This window comes from Taeniopygia guttata, chromosome Z (assembly GCF_048771995.1).
Source record: "Taeniopygia guttata chromosome Z, bTaeGut7.mat, whole genome shotgun sequence".
NCBI lineage: Eukaryota > Metazoa > Chordata > Aves > Passeriformes > Estrildidae > Taeniopygia > Taeniopygia guttata.
In genome coordinates, this window is record NC_133063.1 from 30,355,255 (window position 1) to 30,374,442 (window position 19,188).

A 19,188-nucleotide genomic window follows, 5' to 3' on the forward strand; every position below is an offset into this window, starting at 1 on the left:
CAAAAATACATCTCGGTGGTTTCACTTCCTCAAAGAGAGAGCTGAAAGGAAATTGCAGCGCTGAGCAAGCAGTGCAATACCGGGGCTGTTTCTGCCAACTGACAACTGGAACAATTCAGAGACTGGGAGGGAGAAGAAATGTCCTGTGATCGAGAGGACAGGTGACGTATCAAGAAAAGGTTTTAAAACATTAACCTGGAGATGCTCAAATCCTGCAAGTGGAGATACTCATCAGTGTATCAGAGGTGCCTGACTCACCGGTTGTGCTGGGGAGGGCAGCACTCCTAATCCAAGGACTGCCAGGCACCCCCTTTCAAACTTCTGACTGCAATTTCAGACATGAGCACCTGAAAATGCACCTTTATACAATTACTTAGGGATGACTGTATGTAGACACGTTTTGAAAGTGATTACAGTAGCTGGTCTGGATGTCTGACCACACCTCTTGTGTTGACAGGTAACATTCTTGCACTTTAAACTGAAATAGTGTCATTTCTCTGGTGACCTGTGGGTAATCCCACTAATTTTAAGCAACTCAGAGTTTGGTTTACCTTATGATTGCTCTTGATAGCTCCAATTTCTTTCCTCTGCAGTTTTATACTTTACTTTTTAAAAGGTTATCATCAAAAAATACCTCTTTGAATCAATGCAGTGTCATTTTCTGCACAAACTACTCAAATAAGCATGATTATGTGCAGTAAAGCCATGCCTCCAGAGAGGAAAATAGTCCAAGAGAAAAGGCTCTCAGTGGAAATCCTGCTTCCATTGCTTTGAAATGCACAGAATCAGTCTTGGGAATAATGCAGACATCTGCAGAATCTTCTAATTCATTATTTAAATGAGCAAACATGATGCTAGAGACAGCCTCCTGTGAAAGCTGTGAGCTTAGTGATTATGCAACTTTTTGATTTTCATAGCAAGCACATAGCATATGTGTTTAACATGGTATTTTGTGTATTAAAATGAATAAATACTGGACATGTAGAATGTCCAGCATTTATTCTGGATTTGCTTCTCCCAAAATATTTTACCATACAGAGGTTTTCTTGAAACTGTGGTGGAAGTGTAAACTCTCAGTGAAAATTTAATATTGTGGTTAATAGACTCTCAGGAGACTGCTATAAAAGTACAAGGAGGCTCATACTTATGGCTGCAATGCTGACTTTTCCCCCACATGGAAGCTAGCACACCTCCCTGTGTACTGTGGCAAATGACTATTATACTATTACCACATACCCTGTGTCTCAACTTTATTTAAATTTAAAAAAAAAAAAGGTAGTCTTTGGAAAAAAAACTTTTCTTCCACAAGACAACAGTTTATGGTAGATTCAACATCACTCACAGCTGAGTGTATGCAATTTCATGTACATTGACAATGAATACTTTAGTCACAGAGTATTTTTAAACTTCTCATTATGAAGGAGCAGGAAAAAAAAAAAAACATCCAGCAAAAAATTACAGTCAACCATCATGAATTCCATGGTCAAGTCCAGAGCTGAGCTTTCTGACACTTGCTTTGTTGACAGAACAGTCCCAAAAGAAGAGAAAATATGACTGTGAAACAGTGCTCCCTGAGTCCTAGTTCTCATTTTAGTGACTGGAACATCACGTGCTGTACGAGTAAGGCCCAAAAATGATGAGGGTTTTTGGGAACAAAACACCAACATGGGCTTGAGAGGAAAGAGACAGCACTGACTGAGGGCTTCAGGCAGCATTTAAAAGACAATCACATAGCATTGAGAAATATGGAAATGGACTTCCTGCCGGGAATCCTGTATGGATGTGTGTGTTTGCCTCTCTACAGACTGTGTGCTAGAACTACACCTTAAAGCCTGCACATGCCATACAAATTGCATGTTCAGACTCCCATAGTGAAAGAGAATTATTTCCCTGGAGGGAGGCAACTTGAAATCAAGTGGAATTAGCGTTATGCTCTCTTAGTGTATGTGACCATAAGTCATGCACCTCCAAAATCATGAGACTGCCTAGATATTAAGGGATAAAAGAATTACTGAATTTTTAATCTTTTTTTTTTTTTTTTGCCTTCTGCTTTCTGGGTTTTCACAGGTCGAATCTTGTTTTCAGGAATGACACAGGCCAGAAACATATAAATGCAGAAGCATATAAATATATGAATTCACATATAAATACTTTACTTCAGTAAGGTAAAGCTCCCAGAGTGATAAACTACAAGAGTTAGTATCAGTGAACAAATAAGTCCTGAGGTACAAAATAGGCATAAATAGTTATAAACCTGTTACCATGGCTGTAACAATTTTTAAAATGTACTTTTCAATCATGACAACATGACTGAAAAACTTGAGTGGCAGGTACAGACTATGAAGTTTTCAGATATGAACAAGATAAGCTGATTTTTCTAGATGCCGAATTATATATATAGCTTTTTCTTAATAACCACTTGAGTGAGTCACAGTTTCAAAAAGGTTTTTTAATGCTATTTTCTTTTTTCTATTTTAGGAGGAGAGTCAGTGTTTTGATTCTTATCTCAGTGCTTCAAAGTTTCCTGGATGAAAGATATGTTAAAATCCTTACAATCCTTCCCAAAAGTCTTCTATAATTCCTTCCAAAAATACAGCTCTTCCCAAATGGCCACTTCAGCATAATTGGCCAGTGTCATTCACATTCACAAGCATTTGTTCACTTACTGACTTTTCAAAAGCTGATGAAAACTGAAGCTTCTACCAGCCATGCAAGACTAGAAACAGTCTGAGAGCTTTCACTCTTCAACCTCAGACACTGGGACTGCAACTTCACAGCTGGCTGAGGGCAGGAGTGGGAAGATACCAGGACAGCCACAGAGTTTATTGATAGGACGTCAACAGGGCACATGGTTTGGGCAAGCACCATCAGGCAGTGGAAAATCCAGACAGCAAATGGCTAAGTGCAGAAGGGGGAATGAAAAAAAAACCCTCAAACAAGGGCCCTGTACTATATTTGCTTCTTTCACCTCTACTTATTTAATTCATGTACATGAGGTCCTTATTGGAAGATCAAATATTTTACTTGGCAACTTGTGTTTAAAAAGAAGGGTTTATATATGAATACAGATTTTAAATAGAAAACAGTTTAACTAAAATTTTCAATGCATACAAAGCATTCTTTCATGAGTAACATTTGCCTACTGTTCTCCTAACAGGTAAAGTAAATTGTACTGAATTCTGTCTTGCCATAATTGTTACCAACTGAGCATAGGATGAGAATGTTAACTATTCAAGCAATGTGCACTAGTTCTAGCATTCACACTGGAAGACCTTCAAAAGGAAAAACACCCCATCTGAAGCTTTATGCATGGCAAATATTGCATGAGCAGTCTTACTGGATTTGGAAGTTAGCTATGAGGCTGCAAGTCCCTCTGGAGAAACACTTAATCAAGCAATTGCAGAAAAAAAGATGGGTAATGAAGCATATTTTTGAAAATACAGAATATGTCTGATTTGCATATTCCTACTGAAAGTGAGCACATATTCATCTGCAGAAACATGGGAAAAATAAAAGTCAGCAAACACCATTTAAAACAGCTTCTTCTCACCCAATAAAATGCTCAGTAAGTCATTGCTAATATGTTTGCAAAACATACGTGATACTGTTATATGCTTCTGAATTTTGCTATTTAATTCTAATATTAATGTATTAAAATGTCCAAAATTTTATGTACCACAAAATATGATCCACATTCTAGCTGCAAAAACAAAACCCAACGATTTAAAAAAAAAACCCCAGAAAATAAAATACATTTTTGGTCAAGAGGTGAGAAGAATTGCCAAAAAATGTACCTGAAGGTTAAGGCTGGGTAGAGTAGCAAGGAATTATGCTTTTCCAATAAGAATGTTGCAGAGTTTTGCAGTCCCATGGGAGCAGTTAGTGCCAACAAGTTATTCTGGTTTTACATGCTTGTGCTTCCCACAGCCAGCCTATGCATCACATGATACATATACTGTGGCTGATTTAGAAATTTTAAAAAGCCTCCTAAAAGCCATTTCCCCCAAAACCTCTACATGTATTTTAATTAGCAGTGTAGCTTTAAAAAGAAGGATAAAAAATTAGATTAACTTCAGATGACTGCTCTCAAAATATTTCAGATTACACTGGATATTAAACCAAGAAAACAGTCACTCAAAGCAATGTCATGAACTTAATTTGGTATTTTCAGTCCTCAGCCACCATTTGTTATCCTTGTTGGAATGTAGCAACTGGTGCAGTGCTTTAAAATACGCTGCTGTTAAATATGCAGACTGTATATTTCAGCTGTTGGTCTTTTCAGGGCTGTATCATGTTCCTCTGTATCTACCAGGTGTCCACAGTAAATAGTAAAACTGACAAATCTTTTCACAGGAAATAAAGTGTATCTTGTATCATTCCTTCCGATCAATCAAATGCAATGCAGGTACTCTATATTTTCTCCAGCCTTAGAAATACATACCAAACTGCAGCAAGACAACAGTACCAAGCTCCCTTAGCCAAGTGGCACCCTGAATTTGAAATTTAAAAATGTGGTATCTAATTGCTTTACAACCATCCTGGCAAAAAGAATGTTTTCTCACAAAAAATGAGCCCCAAAACACTTAGCTGTAAGCGCAGGAACTACATACATATAAAAAAAAAGAGTTCCTGTCTTAAATGTAGAATGAAAACCTCAGAGGTCAGCAGCCCAGGAGAGCTTGGAATCCACTGGAGAAAATTAAAGCTGATATGTTGCAAAATTACAATGAACTGGAAGGTCCAAACAAGACAACAATCTGGCATGAAATGGACAGGGAACTCAATCACAAAGCAAGTGTCACAACCTGGCCAAAATGCAAAGGCCATGTATTTGAATCACATGTAAAGAAAGTCAAAGCAGAGGCTTCAGAGAGTTCAAATGACACAGAAATTTGTGAGGGATCTTACAATGTCTTTGAAACTAGTTAATAATGTCTTTCCTGTATTTCAAGTTCTGGCTCTCTGTTCTCCTTGTCCATCTGTAGCTACACTGTCTGTTTCTTACAGAGAGGATGGGAGAGCCTCGGTCTTTCATTTTAATGTCTAAAGTAGGCTGGATTGCTACCATTAACTTTTTTTTTGTGCGTGTGTGTGTATACATATATATATAACTAACTTACTAACTTCTGAGGCACTGAAGACTACCACAGCTACAGGCCAGCTGCATAAAATCTAGTGGTGATACTCGGGACTTTCAGTTCTCAGATGTCTGGTCTGTATATTGATTTGCAATATCAACATTGAAATGTAGATTATAAAGAATACACAAAATTATCCATCTAAGAATTTTACTTATCAGATATTGGCTGTTATGTAGGCCTAATACACTAGTGGGACTCTTCATCTCTTTTTAAACTTTTAATTTTTACTATCCCTTTTTTTTACTACAAAAAGGATAAAATTTATGGCATTCAATGCATGGCTGTACAGAGAATATGTGCTTTGTCTGCCTTCCACATCAATCACTTATGGCTGCTTCCATGATTATGGAAGACTACAACTGGTGGCTGAAATGGTCATTTTCTCTCCACACCTAACACATTTACTTTCCTATTCCACAAGAAGCAAAATAGACCAACCCTTGAGTTTTTAGTTCTTTTCCATTATTTAGCATGCTGTTTCCTCTGTATCCATACTAGCACAACCTTTATCCAAACATTCAGTCGTGAAACAAGAGATTGACTCTTTTCTTCACTTCTCTTTTCCCTTGCTGTCAGCTCAGAACAGGCTCTCCAAGACACAGTTTATCTTTCATAGGCTTTGCTTTGACTCTTCTTTGTTTCCACTAGTGCCACCCAAACCCACCTTTAAAATATTTGACTTAACACCAAAACTCTCAAACATAACTCAAGACTGTCAAAACACCAATCCACCTCCCCCCATATCTTAAGAGTTTGGTTTTGCTTTCACTAATGTCCTGAAGTTCTAGCGGAATACAAAAGGTAAGAGAAAAAATTAGGTCTTCAATATAGTTAGCAACTTAATCTGGAAAATTGAATCTTAGGTTAAACATTATGTCTGACCCTGTCATTCTCTTTTACATCAGAAGGCAATACTATTTGGATACAGAACTCTGTTATCTAGCAAAGCAGTAGTAATCCTATTTATTTTTAAAGATCACAAGTATATTTACTGACTAAAAACTGGACAGCCTCCAGAGATCCCTTTTCAGCCTCATTTTTATGTGTGATTTGTTAAACCTACACCTTCTTTGTCATTCTCTTCCTGGGGCAAAGCACATGAGACTTGACTCCATTGTGTTTTACAGCTGTTGACTGCTGCAGAATTTGAAAATTTAGATTCTTTACTTTGCAGTGGCATCAAATGACATTTTAAGCTAAGCAATGGACAGCACTGATCAGCTATGAAAGGGCATACAATGGCAAGAAAGGTGATTGCACCTTGAGATTTCCAAGATTATTACCCATAGTAAGAAGGAAAGAACACAAATTTGAACCAGGAGAATGAAAGCTTTCAAGTGGTGAACAGAAACACCATCAATCTAAATTTCAAATGTTTGCACTGAAATAAAAATGTCAGTACTTTCTCTTTTCCTCACCATAATGTTGTCCTCTCCTCCCCAACTTCATGACATAAGTCACAACAAAGGGATCAACATTTAACTGCAAATTACTGATTTTGATACCAACTGTTTGTTGCAAAGAAATGTGAGTTTAAACATACATCCAGGATGCAATTTCTTGCATCACAGAATTTAAATCTCTAATTTCAGGCATTGAGGACAAGGCTGTGATCTTGAAGAAGACATCTTACCACAAAACACCAGAGTCAAACTTCATTCTTACCCCTTCCTGGAGTATTCACCATTTCTGTTTGCAAATGCTCAAATTTATGATTCATTGTTTCAAGTTTCTAAAGAAGTCTACATCACTATTTCTCAGTGAATACTTATAAGTGAACAGAAACTCCATTCATTTTGTTATTTGCAAGTAGTAAAAACTGCCCTTGGAATCAGTAGCTGAAATATTTGCCGGAATCATCTTCTCACTTCTGTTAATATTAAACCAAAATTTTATTCTTTCCAGAAATAAAATTGTCTTTGTAGAATAGTTTTGCAAAGTGGACATAGCAAAACCAAAACTATTCCTCACTAAAGCCTCATGTTTTAAAGCAATGTAGTTTCTGCATTTTTCAAACGTTTCTCCACACCTCTTCGAAGTTAATTAAATGGATGCTTGTCTGTGCATGCACTCAGTCAGTTCTTTATTAATTGCTGTATGAATGTAAATATTTTGGAATAGGGACTTGCGGGTATCACACTCTTAGAGATCCACTGAAATCACAGGGCAGCTAGCAATGCCTTAGAGAAACTTACAATTACTGGCCTTTATAGATAGATAAACTAATCTCAGAATATGTCCCTGGATTTTCAGGTTTCAAACCTTTCAAAGATAAATGCTCTCAAATAAATGAGGTGCTTATTCCCACTTTACTGCAATTTATTCTCATTACTGCAAACTGCAAGCAGGAAGAGGATTCTGCAGACACTCTGACATTTGTACTTATCTGTAAAAGTGAAATGTAGGTTTTCTCTATTGCTTTGCAAAACAGTCTATCTCATCTTTCACTACTAATCTGCATAGTTACAAAAGCCAACACTAAATTCTGCAAAAAGTAAGTTAAATTAAATTAGTTGATACACTATGTATCCTCTATATTGCTTCTGCTGAAACAGTTCTGTGGGGAAGATTTTGAATGCCAAATTCCCCAGACTAAATCCAACATGCCTACCAGAGATGTGAGCTCTCTACTTCTCACTGCCTGCCAGCCAAGCACTAGAAATGAACCACACACCAGAACTGGGACAGGGAATTAACTGATGAAACTGAGTCAAATCACCACTCAACTCAGGCAGGGAGTCCTAGGGATGAGAACAAAATTTGTGAGAAAACATCCCATAGTTATAAATGCAGAATGAGTATCTCAAAGAACAGGCTTCTCAGTTTCTCTCCTCCTCCCTCAAAGACTCTCTCCAAGTGACAATGGGTTTAACTCTTGTGCTTTTGCTGACATGATGGTTAAAACAACCAAGATTTTGGCAGTTGCATTTTATTGCTAATCCCATTGTGGATCCTGTTCTGTAGTAATGACAGAGATACATCCATAAAACAGGAAGTGTACACCTACCATTAAAAAACACAAGCAACTCATCAAATATAATTATGCAAACCAAGAAAACATGAACATCTGCAACTTTCAGATCTCCCACCATAAAAAAACCTTAGTGTCAATATGTATAAGGCTATTGTTCAGATTACTTATACTCATTAATGCAGAACAGCCAGTATAAGCACTCAAATTTCTTACAAACTCATAAACAGCAACTGCTACTAATAACAGTACTACTGCTGGATACTACTGGATCTATAAAGTATCCAAACAATATGCAAACACGAAAAAAATAATTTTAAATATGAAAAAAGTTAATTTTTGCATTGAAGCCATTATGAAATAGATTAAAGTATTTTAGCCTACTACTTCTATTGAGTATGGAAAAATGAAAACCAGAAATTGTTTCATGAAAATAGCATAAAAACTTTTCTCTTAATGAAACTCTCTCCTCTTACCACATTTTGTAGTCTAACTGTAGAAAAAAATCATTCCAGAATTTTGAAATTAACACCTGAAATACAGTTTTCATTTGCTTTACTTATTATTAGAGGGACACTAAATGACTGAGTGGAGAAGGGATGCATTTTGCATCTCAAAAAGCAGTATTTAAGAACCCTTCTGAAACAGTAATATTTAATGGAAAATTTGACCAAATAATAAATTGACCCTGATAAAAGAAATGTTGTGTATTTTTGAATAAAAACTGCAAATTACAATTATGTTTCAGCCTTACACTTTCCTTAAGCTACTCCTGGCTAATGTATAACAAAACACTCATTATTCTCAGAAGCAATTAATTTGGCCTGTTAACACACTTGGAAGTAGTACTGGTAAAGACTAGAGCATTAACAAATATTACGTGCAAGGTCCTTCCCTTACCCAGATATTTCTTTTGATTCTGCAGAGATTCACTGACTTTTACTCCTGGTCTCTAACCTCTGTCTCCCCTGTGGCAGTCCACTGTTTGCAAAGTCCCCGAGGAAAAGAACACAAAGGTGTAAGCACCAAATTTGCTGTATCTGCTGTATTACGGTGCTTACACCTTTGTGTTCTTTTCCTCGGGGACTTTGCAAACAGTGGACTGCCACAGGGGAGACAGAGGTTAGAGACCAGGAGTAATTTGCTGTATTACAGTAATCACAGATAATTGAAAGGAAGACTGGGAAACTAAGTCTCCAGTACAACAAACAATTTCAGAAGATGAAAAGGTTCTTCTCGCAGAACTTGAAACCAAAGTATTTTCCTCCCTTAAGTGGAATACAGTGAACAGTATTGGGCTCCCCAAAAAAAAGGAGCTGACAAACTGAAGGTCCTACAGGCTGTCACCAGCATGGTTAGGGAGGTAGGGCACCTGATATGCTGAGAGTGCTAGGTTTGATCAAAATAACAGTGGTCTTTACCAACATGTGCAATTTATTACTGAATAGTTACAGAGTAGGCAGAGCCAGGCACTTTTTGAGGATGCACAGCAAAAAAGAGGGCAAGAGACACAAGCAACATCAAGGGGAAGTCTCATTTGGAATGAGACGGCCCAATAATGAAGTATAAGAAAAGTGGTTGCTAGAGAAGTGGTGGCATCACCACTCTCAAAGACACTATCAATGCAACTGGAAAAAGCCTGCAACCTCATCTAACTTTGAATTTGGACCCAACTTTAAAGCTGGCTCTACCTCCAGTGAAAGGTTGTGCCCAGTGACCTCTAGAAATTCCCTAGAGCCTCACTTAATCTACAATTCTCTCCATCAACCAGATAGCTCAAGGGACTGTATCTTACTTGAAACTAAGCATGTGAACCTTAAAATTCATGTTGGATTAAAAGATTTGATTGCATAAGTATAATTATATTAATGGAATTTTCTCAAAGCAATCTAGCATTCAACCCTACAATCACAGCTAAATGATTAACCTGTTAAGTTTCAGTGATTCTCTGAAGTAATCTATCAGCTACAGCCCATGTTTATCCCATGGCCTGTGCTCAAATTACCACCTAGCTTCCTCATCTGATCCAGCTGCGCAGATTAATAAATACATGAGGTACAAAGTGTCCTGCCGAAAACAACTACTGCATATGGACTTCCAAATGTATTATACAACAAAAAAACACCAGTTCAACGAATTAAATTCTGAGCCTGTAGGAAAAGCAATCAGAGTGGCCATCTGATCCACTCACAAACAGGTTATCTCAAAGATGACCCCGATGTGGCCAGGAAAATAGAAACTACCATTCTTTCAGTTTTAAAGGAAAGAGGTGCAGAGCTTCTTACAGAATCTTATGGCTTAACAACCTGAAGTCAGTGCTCTTACTGATGGATTCAAGGGCCCATCTGAATGAAGCCACAGCACCTGTGCTACAAACCATGGCAGTTTTTGTCCTCACAGACCTTTATTTCCTGCATCTTGCTTCATTAAATGTACCAAACAACACTTAAAAAAAAAAATCGACCAGTTCCTGTGTACTGTACTCTTACTCCCCCAAAATTTCCCATTGCTTCTTCTCCATTAATGTTTTAGCCTCTTTGTTTTCCTTTTGCCCTGCTATTTGTACCTCTGGTGATGCTTTCCTCATGCATATGTGATATGGTTTTACAGCACCTGGTTAGTAATAATTCTTTCTAAACTCTCACAAGCTGATTTTCTTTGTTGCTTCTTTCCTGTACTAGAGGGTTACCTTTTTCTTATCACTCTGTCCTATTAATAATGCCAATTAACCTATTATTATTATTTGGCCAATTAAAGCCAAATTGTCAAGCATTGCTATGATTTACAAAGCTGTGTACATGATATGCATAGCCAGCTATCTATTCATTCTCTTCATCAACAGTAAGAAGGTTATCTGTGAGATTAAAAAAAAAAAAGAAAAAAAAAAGAAGTTCTCAAATTGAGTAATCAAAGTAATCAAGATCACCAATACATCCACTGGGGCCAGATGATTAATCTTGTTTCTGAACTGAACTGTCCAGACTACTACAACAAAAGTCCTCTGTTTCACTGACCCTAATGTTTTATGAAGATTATTATTTTGATAAGGGAGGCTGAGCAAGAGCAGGTGAAACAAAGAAAACCCATATTTTTTAGTCTTTCAGGTGAGAGCAGAAGATGATTCAAATTTGTCGGGTTAAGTGCTAATTTGGTGCCCTACTTCTACAGTTTGGATTTCCCCATTCATTGTCATAAAATAAAAAATGGTTCTAACAATTGCTAGTTTTGGAATTAGTGGGACGGAGAATGATATATTACAGAGTCCCACTGATAGAGTAAATGTACTGCAGGAGCACAAGAGCAGTTGATTTGCTGTCTAGAACACAATTCTAGCTTGGAAAACATTCACACATGAGAGGTGACTGCAAAATGTCAAAACAAACCTAGGACTACTTACAGGAAGGAGTATTAACTTCTTGAAACAGTGACTGCTCTATGATTTTATAACCCCTGTGCTGCTCTGAGCTTTAAGAGGAACAAAACAGGTGAGCTCATTCTTCAGTAATCTCATCTGGATTAAAAAAAATGCTAATCATGTCTAAAAAAATCCCCAAGCACTTATAGGAATGCAGTGATCTCTGTGTCTCCTGAAATGTGGTATTCAAAACTCAGTATGAAAAAGGTGCAAAGCAGCCTTTCACTTGTGTCTGAGTTTGTAACAAAATATGCATTGTTTTATAGGCTAGATATTACATTCACTCTGATATCTGTTATTATTTTACTTTTCCATTGAGATATTAGACTTCTGCCCTGTTATTTTTTAAATATACTGCATAAAACATATAGAAAGAGGCTGAAGTTCTCCAGAGCTTTACATAAATTACTGCTTCCCTCTATCGAAGAATTGCATTCACATCACAATCTTGATTTGTATTGCCCTGTATTTTAAAAGGTGCACTTGTGATACATAGTTTTAACACGACAGCAGTAATAACATTCCCTTCAGATCTCAAAAAGGGATTCAGTCAAATCAAAGCCTGAAACCATTAGGTACCTTCCATGGTAGGTAACATGCCACCAACCAACGCCAGAATAAAATTATGCCATGCAGGTAAATGCTATGGTCTTCTTAGGGACTTTAACACACAATTTGTTTCATCTGGGGTGAAAGCAATGAAAACAAGAAGATGTGACAGGGTTATTTAAATCATGACAGTTGCTGGAATCTGTAAATGTAATACAGATTGATGCACATATTCACCACAGCATTGTGGGATATAGACAAATACAAAGATCGTTCTGAAGTTACTGAGCAGCGTGGCAGGAGGAAAAAAAACCTGTTTCATGTTACCATTCTAATACGGACCATGAAGACATCAAAGGCAGAAGCTGAAAACCCCACATACAATGCTGCATACCCTATATCCAGCAATTAGTGTGATATATACCCAGGTAATGGCTGTCTTCTAGCAATGTCTTTTTCATCTCTGTTCCTGTTAAAAAAATTAGATTTTACTTGAGGTCAAATGCTCTACCTTTATTTGATTAATTAGAAAAAGGAAATCTTTAGGAATTAGCCATTCAAAATTGACCTTGATTTTGGGTTTCATTGTACAGTGGCTATAATTCATTTTTACAGTAGTAAAGCCTACACACTTGGACCTTGTTATTTAGATTTTTAAAGTAATCCACACTAAGTCTACTTTTATAGACATCCCAATGTTCTCCAAATACTGCAATTCCCTTGTATAAAGTAGCTGAAAATGAAGTATTACTCACTTCAGCATCAGATCATTGGCAGAACATACACAATGTTCAAAGTTATTACTGCACTCTCAACTCTCCTTTTCACTGAGGCTGATCTTCCAACACATGGGGGTCACACCTGGAAGCTGCAACTGAACTTCAGAGCTCCTCACAGACCTCTTTACTAGCTCATGGCCATCTGAGAACCTCTGCATTAACAAAAAAAATCTGCCTATGCTTACAAACATGATTAAACCAACATTTCTCATGTAGCCTTCTCCTCCTTTCACTTTTCAACTTGTAGCAGATTAGCCACTATACCCTTCATCACTAATTTTGACCTTGAAATTTACAGAATCTGGTAAAGTATCTGTTCTATAACTGTCCAAGTGTACCTTCTGCTTCTTCCATAATCAGGAGTTACCTTCTGATTCCCTAGGTGGACCATATAGTTTGTGGGTAAATCAGAATTTCTCTTTTAGAGTGACATTTAGTCTTAAACCTAAAAGAAAAATCAACAGCCTCCCCTTTGGTAAACCACTTAAAAATTATATATCCTCAGTGTCAAAAGACTGAGACACACATTCAGTTTGAATTTATGAAGCATCCATTTTTTTAATGCAAAAAACCAAAGTTTCTTAAAGAAACAGAGTTTGTGGAAAGACTCTGACTATTTATGCTACATATACTGGATCACTACCAATACAGTATTTGACAGTATTTTTCAGTATTATATGCTTCCATAAATGTTAAATCAGACTAAGCAAAGCAGTGTGACAGCTGCCATTCTACATTTTTACGTGTTAATCCCAGTTTTTCTTAACATACAAACTTTTCTCATGTATTTCTAAATAGTTATTTAAAAGACTATTTTCTATATTGTTATTTTAAAGACGTGAATATATTACCAGAGATACGTTTACAGACTGACTGAAAAACCTTCTCAGTGACATTTGTACCTCATCTTCCCACAATGGTTACTGTTTCATTTACCATTCTAACACATTAAGAACAATGAACAGAAAAACCCAAATATTCCCCAAGTCAAAAATAACTAACCAAAAAGCTACCAATTTTTTCTGTCTCAGAACAACTGCTTCAAATGCTTTTCTTTCAGCATTAAAATCCTGGCACCTCAAATTGTTTATGATGAAATGCAAAGAAAGGCAAACCTATGTGATTTTAAGAATCAGAGTCATTTAAGAAAGTAAGACATTTCTTCAAAAAATAAAATTTACATTTCAAATATAGCCAGCTTTGTAAAACTGTCTAGAGCTTCCTGTATGAAACCAGAGGATCTGTCCTGCTATAGCATTCAAGCAGCTCTCTCCTGCTGTACAACTGAGGAAGAATGTTCACATATTCTCTTTTTCAAACTTTCTATAGAGAAATAATTTTTACAGTTCTGCTTTCAAGAAATCTGTCCGACAGAATCTTCTTGGAAAAAAAGAAAAAAAGGAAAACAAGACAAGCTGCCTTTTGGTTCAGCTGTTCATGTGACAAGAAGAAAAATATAAAGATTATTCTTATCAAAACAGAGGTTATTTGGCTCCATTACCTACCAGGTTCTACCAGCATTATTAGTATTAATTCAGATTCAGTGCAAGGATTTTGTTGATTTTTGCAAATCAACAAAATCCTCTTTTAAGCAAGTAAACAGATGTCCCTGGTAATGTTATATTCAAGTGAAAGAAGTTGTACAGACTGTGGGGGGAAAACCACCTGAAACATTCCAAAAAGTTACTGTTTTCACTAAATACAAAATGCGTAGGTCACCTTATCGATTGCTTTTGTGGTGGGGCTTTTTAAGTTGTTTTTCTCAGCCATACTGGATTTTGTGTAACTATGAAACATCTATTCTAAGAAATCCAACATACAATCCCACCACTGCCCTGTTCCCTCATCTGTATAAATGCTCTTTTGTATATAGGCACTTTCAGGAAATTTCCCTCCTCCTCCCCGCTTGCTCCCGATACGAATCGCTCTCACCCCCCTCCTCCCACCCCCACCCCCCCCCCCCCGCCCCCGATCAACACCAGGGAATAATTGCATTTTTGTTGGAGCACATCCAGCTCCTCCACGCGTTCCAGTCCAGGAGCAGCAGCACGCTGTACCTTTGGCACTCTCCTCTGTTTTAACACGCACACATACGAACACTCATCCGCAAGGAACTAAGTGGCATCAACCTTATTCCCAAAATACTGACCTTTCACGTCTCCCCATGCAACTTCCTCTTTTGCTGAAAAATACAGTGCTTCCAAATTAAAGAAATCTTCCTCTTTCGACATTTGACTACCAGCGTTTTGAAACAGTTTCTTACACTTAACTGTACTCCACGTGTGAGCAAATTAACCACTGCCGAGACAGACAGATACCCCTCGGGTGCCAACACTTCGGTCACTTCATATCCTGCAAAATCGCCAGGACTTCTAACACTTTTGCAAAGGCCTTTTCCCCTCCCCTCGGAACACCCGAAAGCTGAACAGAGCAGAAAGTCTCCTCCATGCTCAGAGAAGCAGCGTGCGTGTTTCCTTTCCTGCGAAAACAAACATTTAAGAACCGTACCTTCCTTGGGTTCATCGGCTTCCGAACTCATGGTGGCAGGCAAGGCTCTGGGGACCAGATTAACGCTGACGTGCGCGCTGAGATGCAGCCGCAAGTCAACTTCTCTCCCTCTCCCTTTCTCTCTCTCTCAGAAGGGAGGGGGGGGGGGGGGAGAGAAGGAAAAAAAAAAAAAAAAAGAGAGAGACGGTTGGGGTTTTGAGGGGAAAAGTCTACGAATTCAGCAAATCACAACTAACCAACTTGAAAAGGATCCCACCCCTTTCTCAGCTGCTCACAGTGGCTGAAAGAAACCAGCACCTTCAGAGAAACCCGGATTTTACTCCGCAGCTGTTGCCGTTTATGAAGCTTACGCTCCCCAGTCTGTAGGAAGGGTGGAGTTTTCACTTGTTGCAGCTTGCCAACGTGGTATGAGAAAGCAAGGAGGAGAGGCCAAAAAAGCCCCGAGTTCAGAGCAGTGTCTGATTTCCATGACTGACAATCACACTGGGGCTCCCTTAACTTGCAGGAAAATCTATTTTATATCGTTTTGGTTTTAAGCCTAAATTGTACATTTTAACACTGTTTGCTATCTGGAATTACTTCTGCAGCCTCCGTAATTGCACTGACTAATTCTGGATGACTTAATAGGTGCTTTAAGATGAGAAGTAACAACCTTCTTTCAGGTAGTTAGGCAAAATAGTTTCCTTTCACTCATGCTCAGTGCATGGTGCCATCTGGATCTGAATTCTTTGTCCTACAGTTTCCAGAAAAGATTGAACACGATACAGTTTTACAGCAAGGGGTCAGGGGTCTTTAGCAGCCACCTCCCAGTTCGCGATGCATCACACATGCATACAGGGCAAAATCAGGGGAATTACTTGGAAGGCTGTTCTCAGCACAGCCTCCGGTAAAATCATTGTCCTAGGAAACCTTCTTTCCCTACTTGCTCATTTAATGGGTTTTTAGCACAGCGAACAGGACAAAACCTCGCTGGAAACATGAGTGCTCTGACAAAAGGAGAGGTGTGGTCCCTCAAGTGAACGCCTGATGGCACTGCCAGTTCCAACATGCAATCAAATTCCCACCTACCTCTCTGTCTCACAGGGTTAAATGTGTGGGCATGAAGGGCTGTCAGGGTCTCCAGGAGGTAACATCATTAACAGCTATTAACAGTTAGCAAATGTCTTACTGGAGTCAAGTAGAAGTAAGTGGTTTTGTATTTCATGGTGAAGTCAGAAAGAGCCAAAGCTGCTAACTGCTCTGCACTGAGGCACAGAGGGAAAAAAAATAAACAGTTCGGATTGTAACATTCCCTTGTACTCGTTAAGGCTTAAACACTCACAAAGATGGGAAGACCAGATATAAGTAGAATGGTCTTGTAAATAACAGATACAGTATGAATTCTTTACCTACAGCAAAGCTGCTCTGTGAATTGGCGTAAATAATACTTCAGAATGTTAGCACTTTTATCCTATTTGCAGTTATTTTATTACAAGGACTGTCCTTTGCATGTACTTCTCCCACACCTAGGAAAGAGAGATTTCATTTTTTTTAAAGGCTTTTGGTGACACTGCCAGTTTCTTCTTTTGTAATACACATAACTCCATGGGTTCCTTAAAGATATACTTTAAGAAGCTAGCTGTCTTCTGCAGGCTTATCATCTCCTGTGGTGTACAACACTGCATTCTTGAAAGCACAGAAAATGACCCTAACTATATCACTGGAATAGCTAAAGAAGTCACATTTTCAAGATTTAAAAAAAAAAAAAAAAAAAAATAAAAATTAAAAGTACTAGTTAAGGGTAATTAGGAGATTAAAACCAATCGAAAAACTTCACACAGAATAGACAAGGAACAGGAAGAAACATAAGGTTAGTTCAGAATAACTGCAATAACCTCTGGGGTCCTTTAATCAAAGGAAGTGTTGTAGAGAAATAGGAATATAAGCCAGCATCAAGATCCCTGCATGATCAGATTTACATATTAGATGGATGACTTTTGTTATTTTAGATAACAGACAGACACAGAGAGATAATAAGACTTGTGATTAAATGTCAGCAAGTTCTGAAAATTAGGATTTCTCAAATCTCTCAGAAACTTTATACTTCACTGGATAAATAATGAAAAAACAGTGATTTATTTAGTTTTTTCTGTACAAAATCAAAATCACATCTCCTCGTGCTGTTACTCCTGCATACAGGATCTCACTTCAGTCTCAAGAAATTGGTTTTTCTTTCACTTTAGTTGTTAGGCTTCTTAAAAATACATGCACTGGCTGAAAAGACTCTAACCTGGCCAAAGACTGGTTCGGTATGTAATTTTCTGCTCTCAGGTTAAGCAGGAACTTGTATTGGCATACAACAATGGGACATTATCACCTTTTTCAGAGTCTGCACCCAATCAACATTAATTATTTTCCTTAGAAAAGACAGCAATAGTAATGGAATGAGGCAGGTCAAAATTAAGCAGTCTGTGAAAAACACTGGAGTCCGGATAATTGATGACACTACATCTACAGGGAAGTGACATTTATCAAAGTATCCAGATTAATCTGGATTCCATGGTGAGTAAAAAGCCTGGAAACACCCAAAAATTCCTCTTTAATTTTAAACTGTGATTTGGAATAGGAATGACGAAAAAAAGAATGACAAAAATTCCAAAAACATAATTAGTAGGTGCAGCTAAATTCAATAAGAAAGATTCTCTTACAGAAAAGTACCTTCCTACAGTGAAGTCCTAAAACTCACCACACACTTGGCCAGACACTGTCGTGGAGAGAATGCCAGAATTCCTACAGGAAAATGAAAAAAAAAAAAAAATGGGCTGACATACTTCAGTGGCTAAAAGCCTAAAAGCTTCAAAGTTGGGTAAGACAAGGTTCTTTCAACACTTCTCTGCTGAAAAAAGCATCAAACTTTTGGTTTTACTTTGCAAACAAAAATTAGCTAGTTTTGGTTTGGCTTGGCTTTTAACTCATCATCTGTAAATTGTCCTGACTTCTGCAAAACCCTAAGGGAGGGTCACCATAGCAAGAGCAGATTAAAGCCAAGCCCTGTCTTACTACAGTTGTACATGGGGAATTGTGAAGGGATGGGTCAGACAAACCCCATCCAGCTCAAAACCCTGTTTATTTTTTGTGTCACAATCCATTCTGAGACAGCTCTCTGTACACAAGGATTTGTCCATTAGATACAGAAGTTGCAAATACAGTGATGCATTTTGTAAGTAGAACAGAAATAATAGGCATCTTAGCAGAAAAAAAAAAAAAAAAGTACTAAAATTGCTGTCAAGAAGACTCTGAAATGCCAAAAAAGACTATATTTTGTTTCATAAAAAAAGAGGAATCAGCACCACTACCAGAAAAGTATCAGCAAGAAGCTTTCAAAAGGAGGCAGCTGTCACATAAGCAAGACTAAATCCTCTACTGTGAGAAAAAAACCCTGTACAGCTCTAGAACAATTCTAGAGAGAAGGATGTGGTAATGTCCACAACACTTCAGACTTTACACATTCATGGGATTTTTTTAAAAAAACCCCAAACTTCCCCATATTTTGTTAACATAATTAAAGCTTTCTGGTGCATATCTTCTGCTCTTCCAGAATGTTACATTCAATGGTTTGCAGACCTTTAAACAATAAAAAAATAAGATCTATGCCCAACTACAATCCCCTGACACAGATTATAGTCACCAGTCCTTTCCCCTAAGTCAGTGTCTTCTTTAACTGACTGTAACTTACTGAATTACTTGAAGCCACATGACAGACCCTGATAGCAGCTGAGATCTGGATTTCCCACCACACTCCCAATTGTGAGGAAAAGGAAAAGGAAAAGTAAACACTGCATGTGA

General features: G+C 37.7%; 1 protein-coding gene and 1 long non-coding RNA gene across 10 annotated transcripts in view; one reads left to right on the top strand and one right to left on the bottom strand.

The window, feature by feature from the left end:
* The window catches only part of TNFAIP8 (TNF alpha induced protein 8), a 56,431-nt gene that overhangs the window by 4,526 nt on the left and 32,717 nt on the right, over positions 1-19,188 (bottom strand). Inside the window, exons 1-2 of one of the 9 annotated variants that reach the window (XM_004174242.6) lie at positions 15,600-15,693; positions 15,005-15,334 (exon numbers count right to left, since the gene is read on the bottom strand). The exons of 5 other annotated variants lie outside the window; for them this stretch is intronic. In XM_004174242.6, the coding sequence (XP_004174290.1) occupies positions 15,005-15,086 (82 nt within the window). In that variant the 5' untranslated portion in view covers positions 15,087-15,334; positions 15,600-15,693. Of the gene's footprint in view, positions 1-3,794; positions 6,855-15,004; positions 15,335-15,363; positions 15,734-19,188 lie in introns of those variants that run through there. 3 more of the 9 variants (XM_072922568.1, XM_004174243.6, XM_072922567.1) reach the window with 3 other exon arrangements.
* Positions 29-7,207, top strand: LOC116806810 (uncharacterized). Its single transcript, XR_004365885.3, has 2 exons — positions 29-161; positions 2,479-7,207. It is a non-coding gene; the product is annotated as an uncharacterized lncRNA (long non-coding RNA).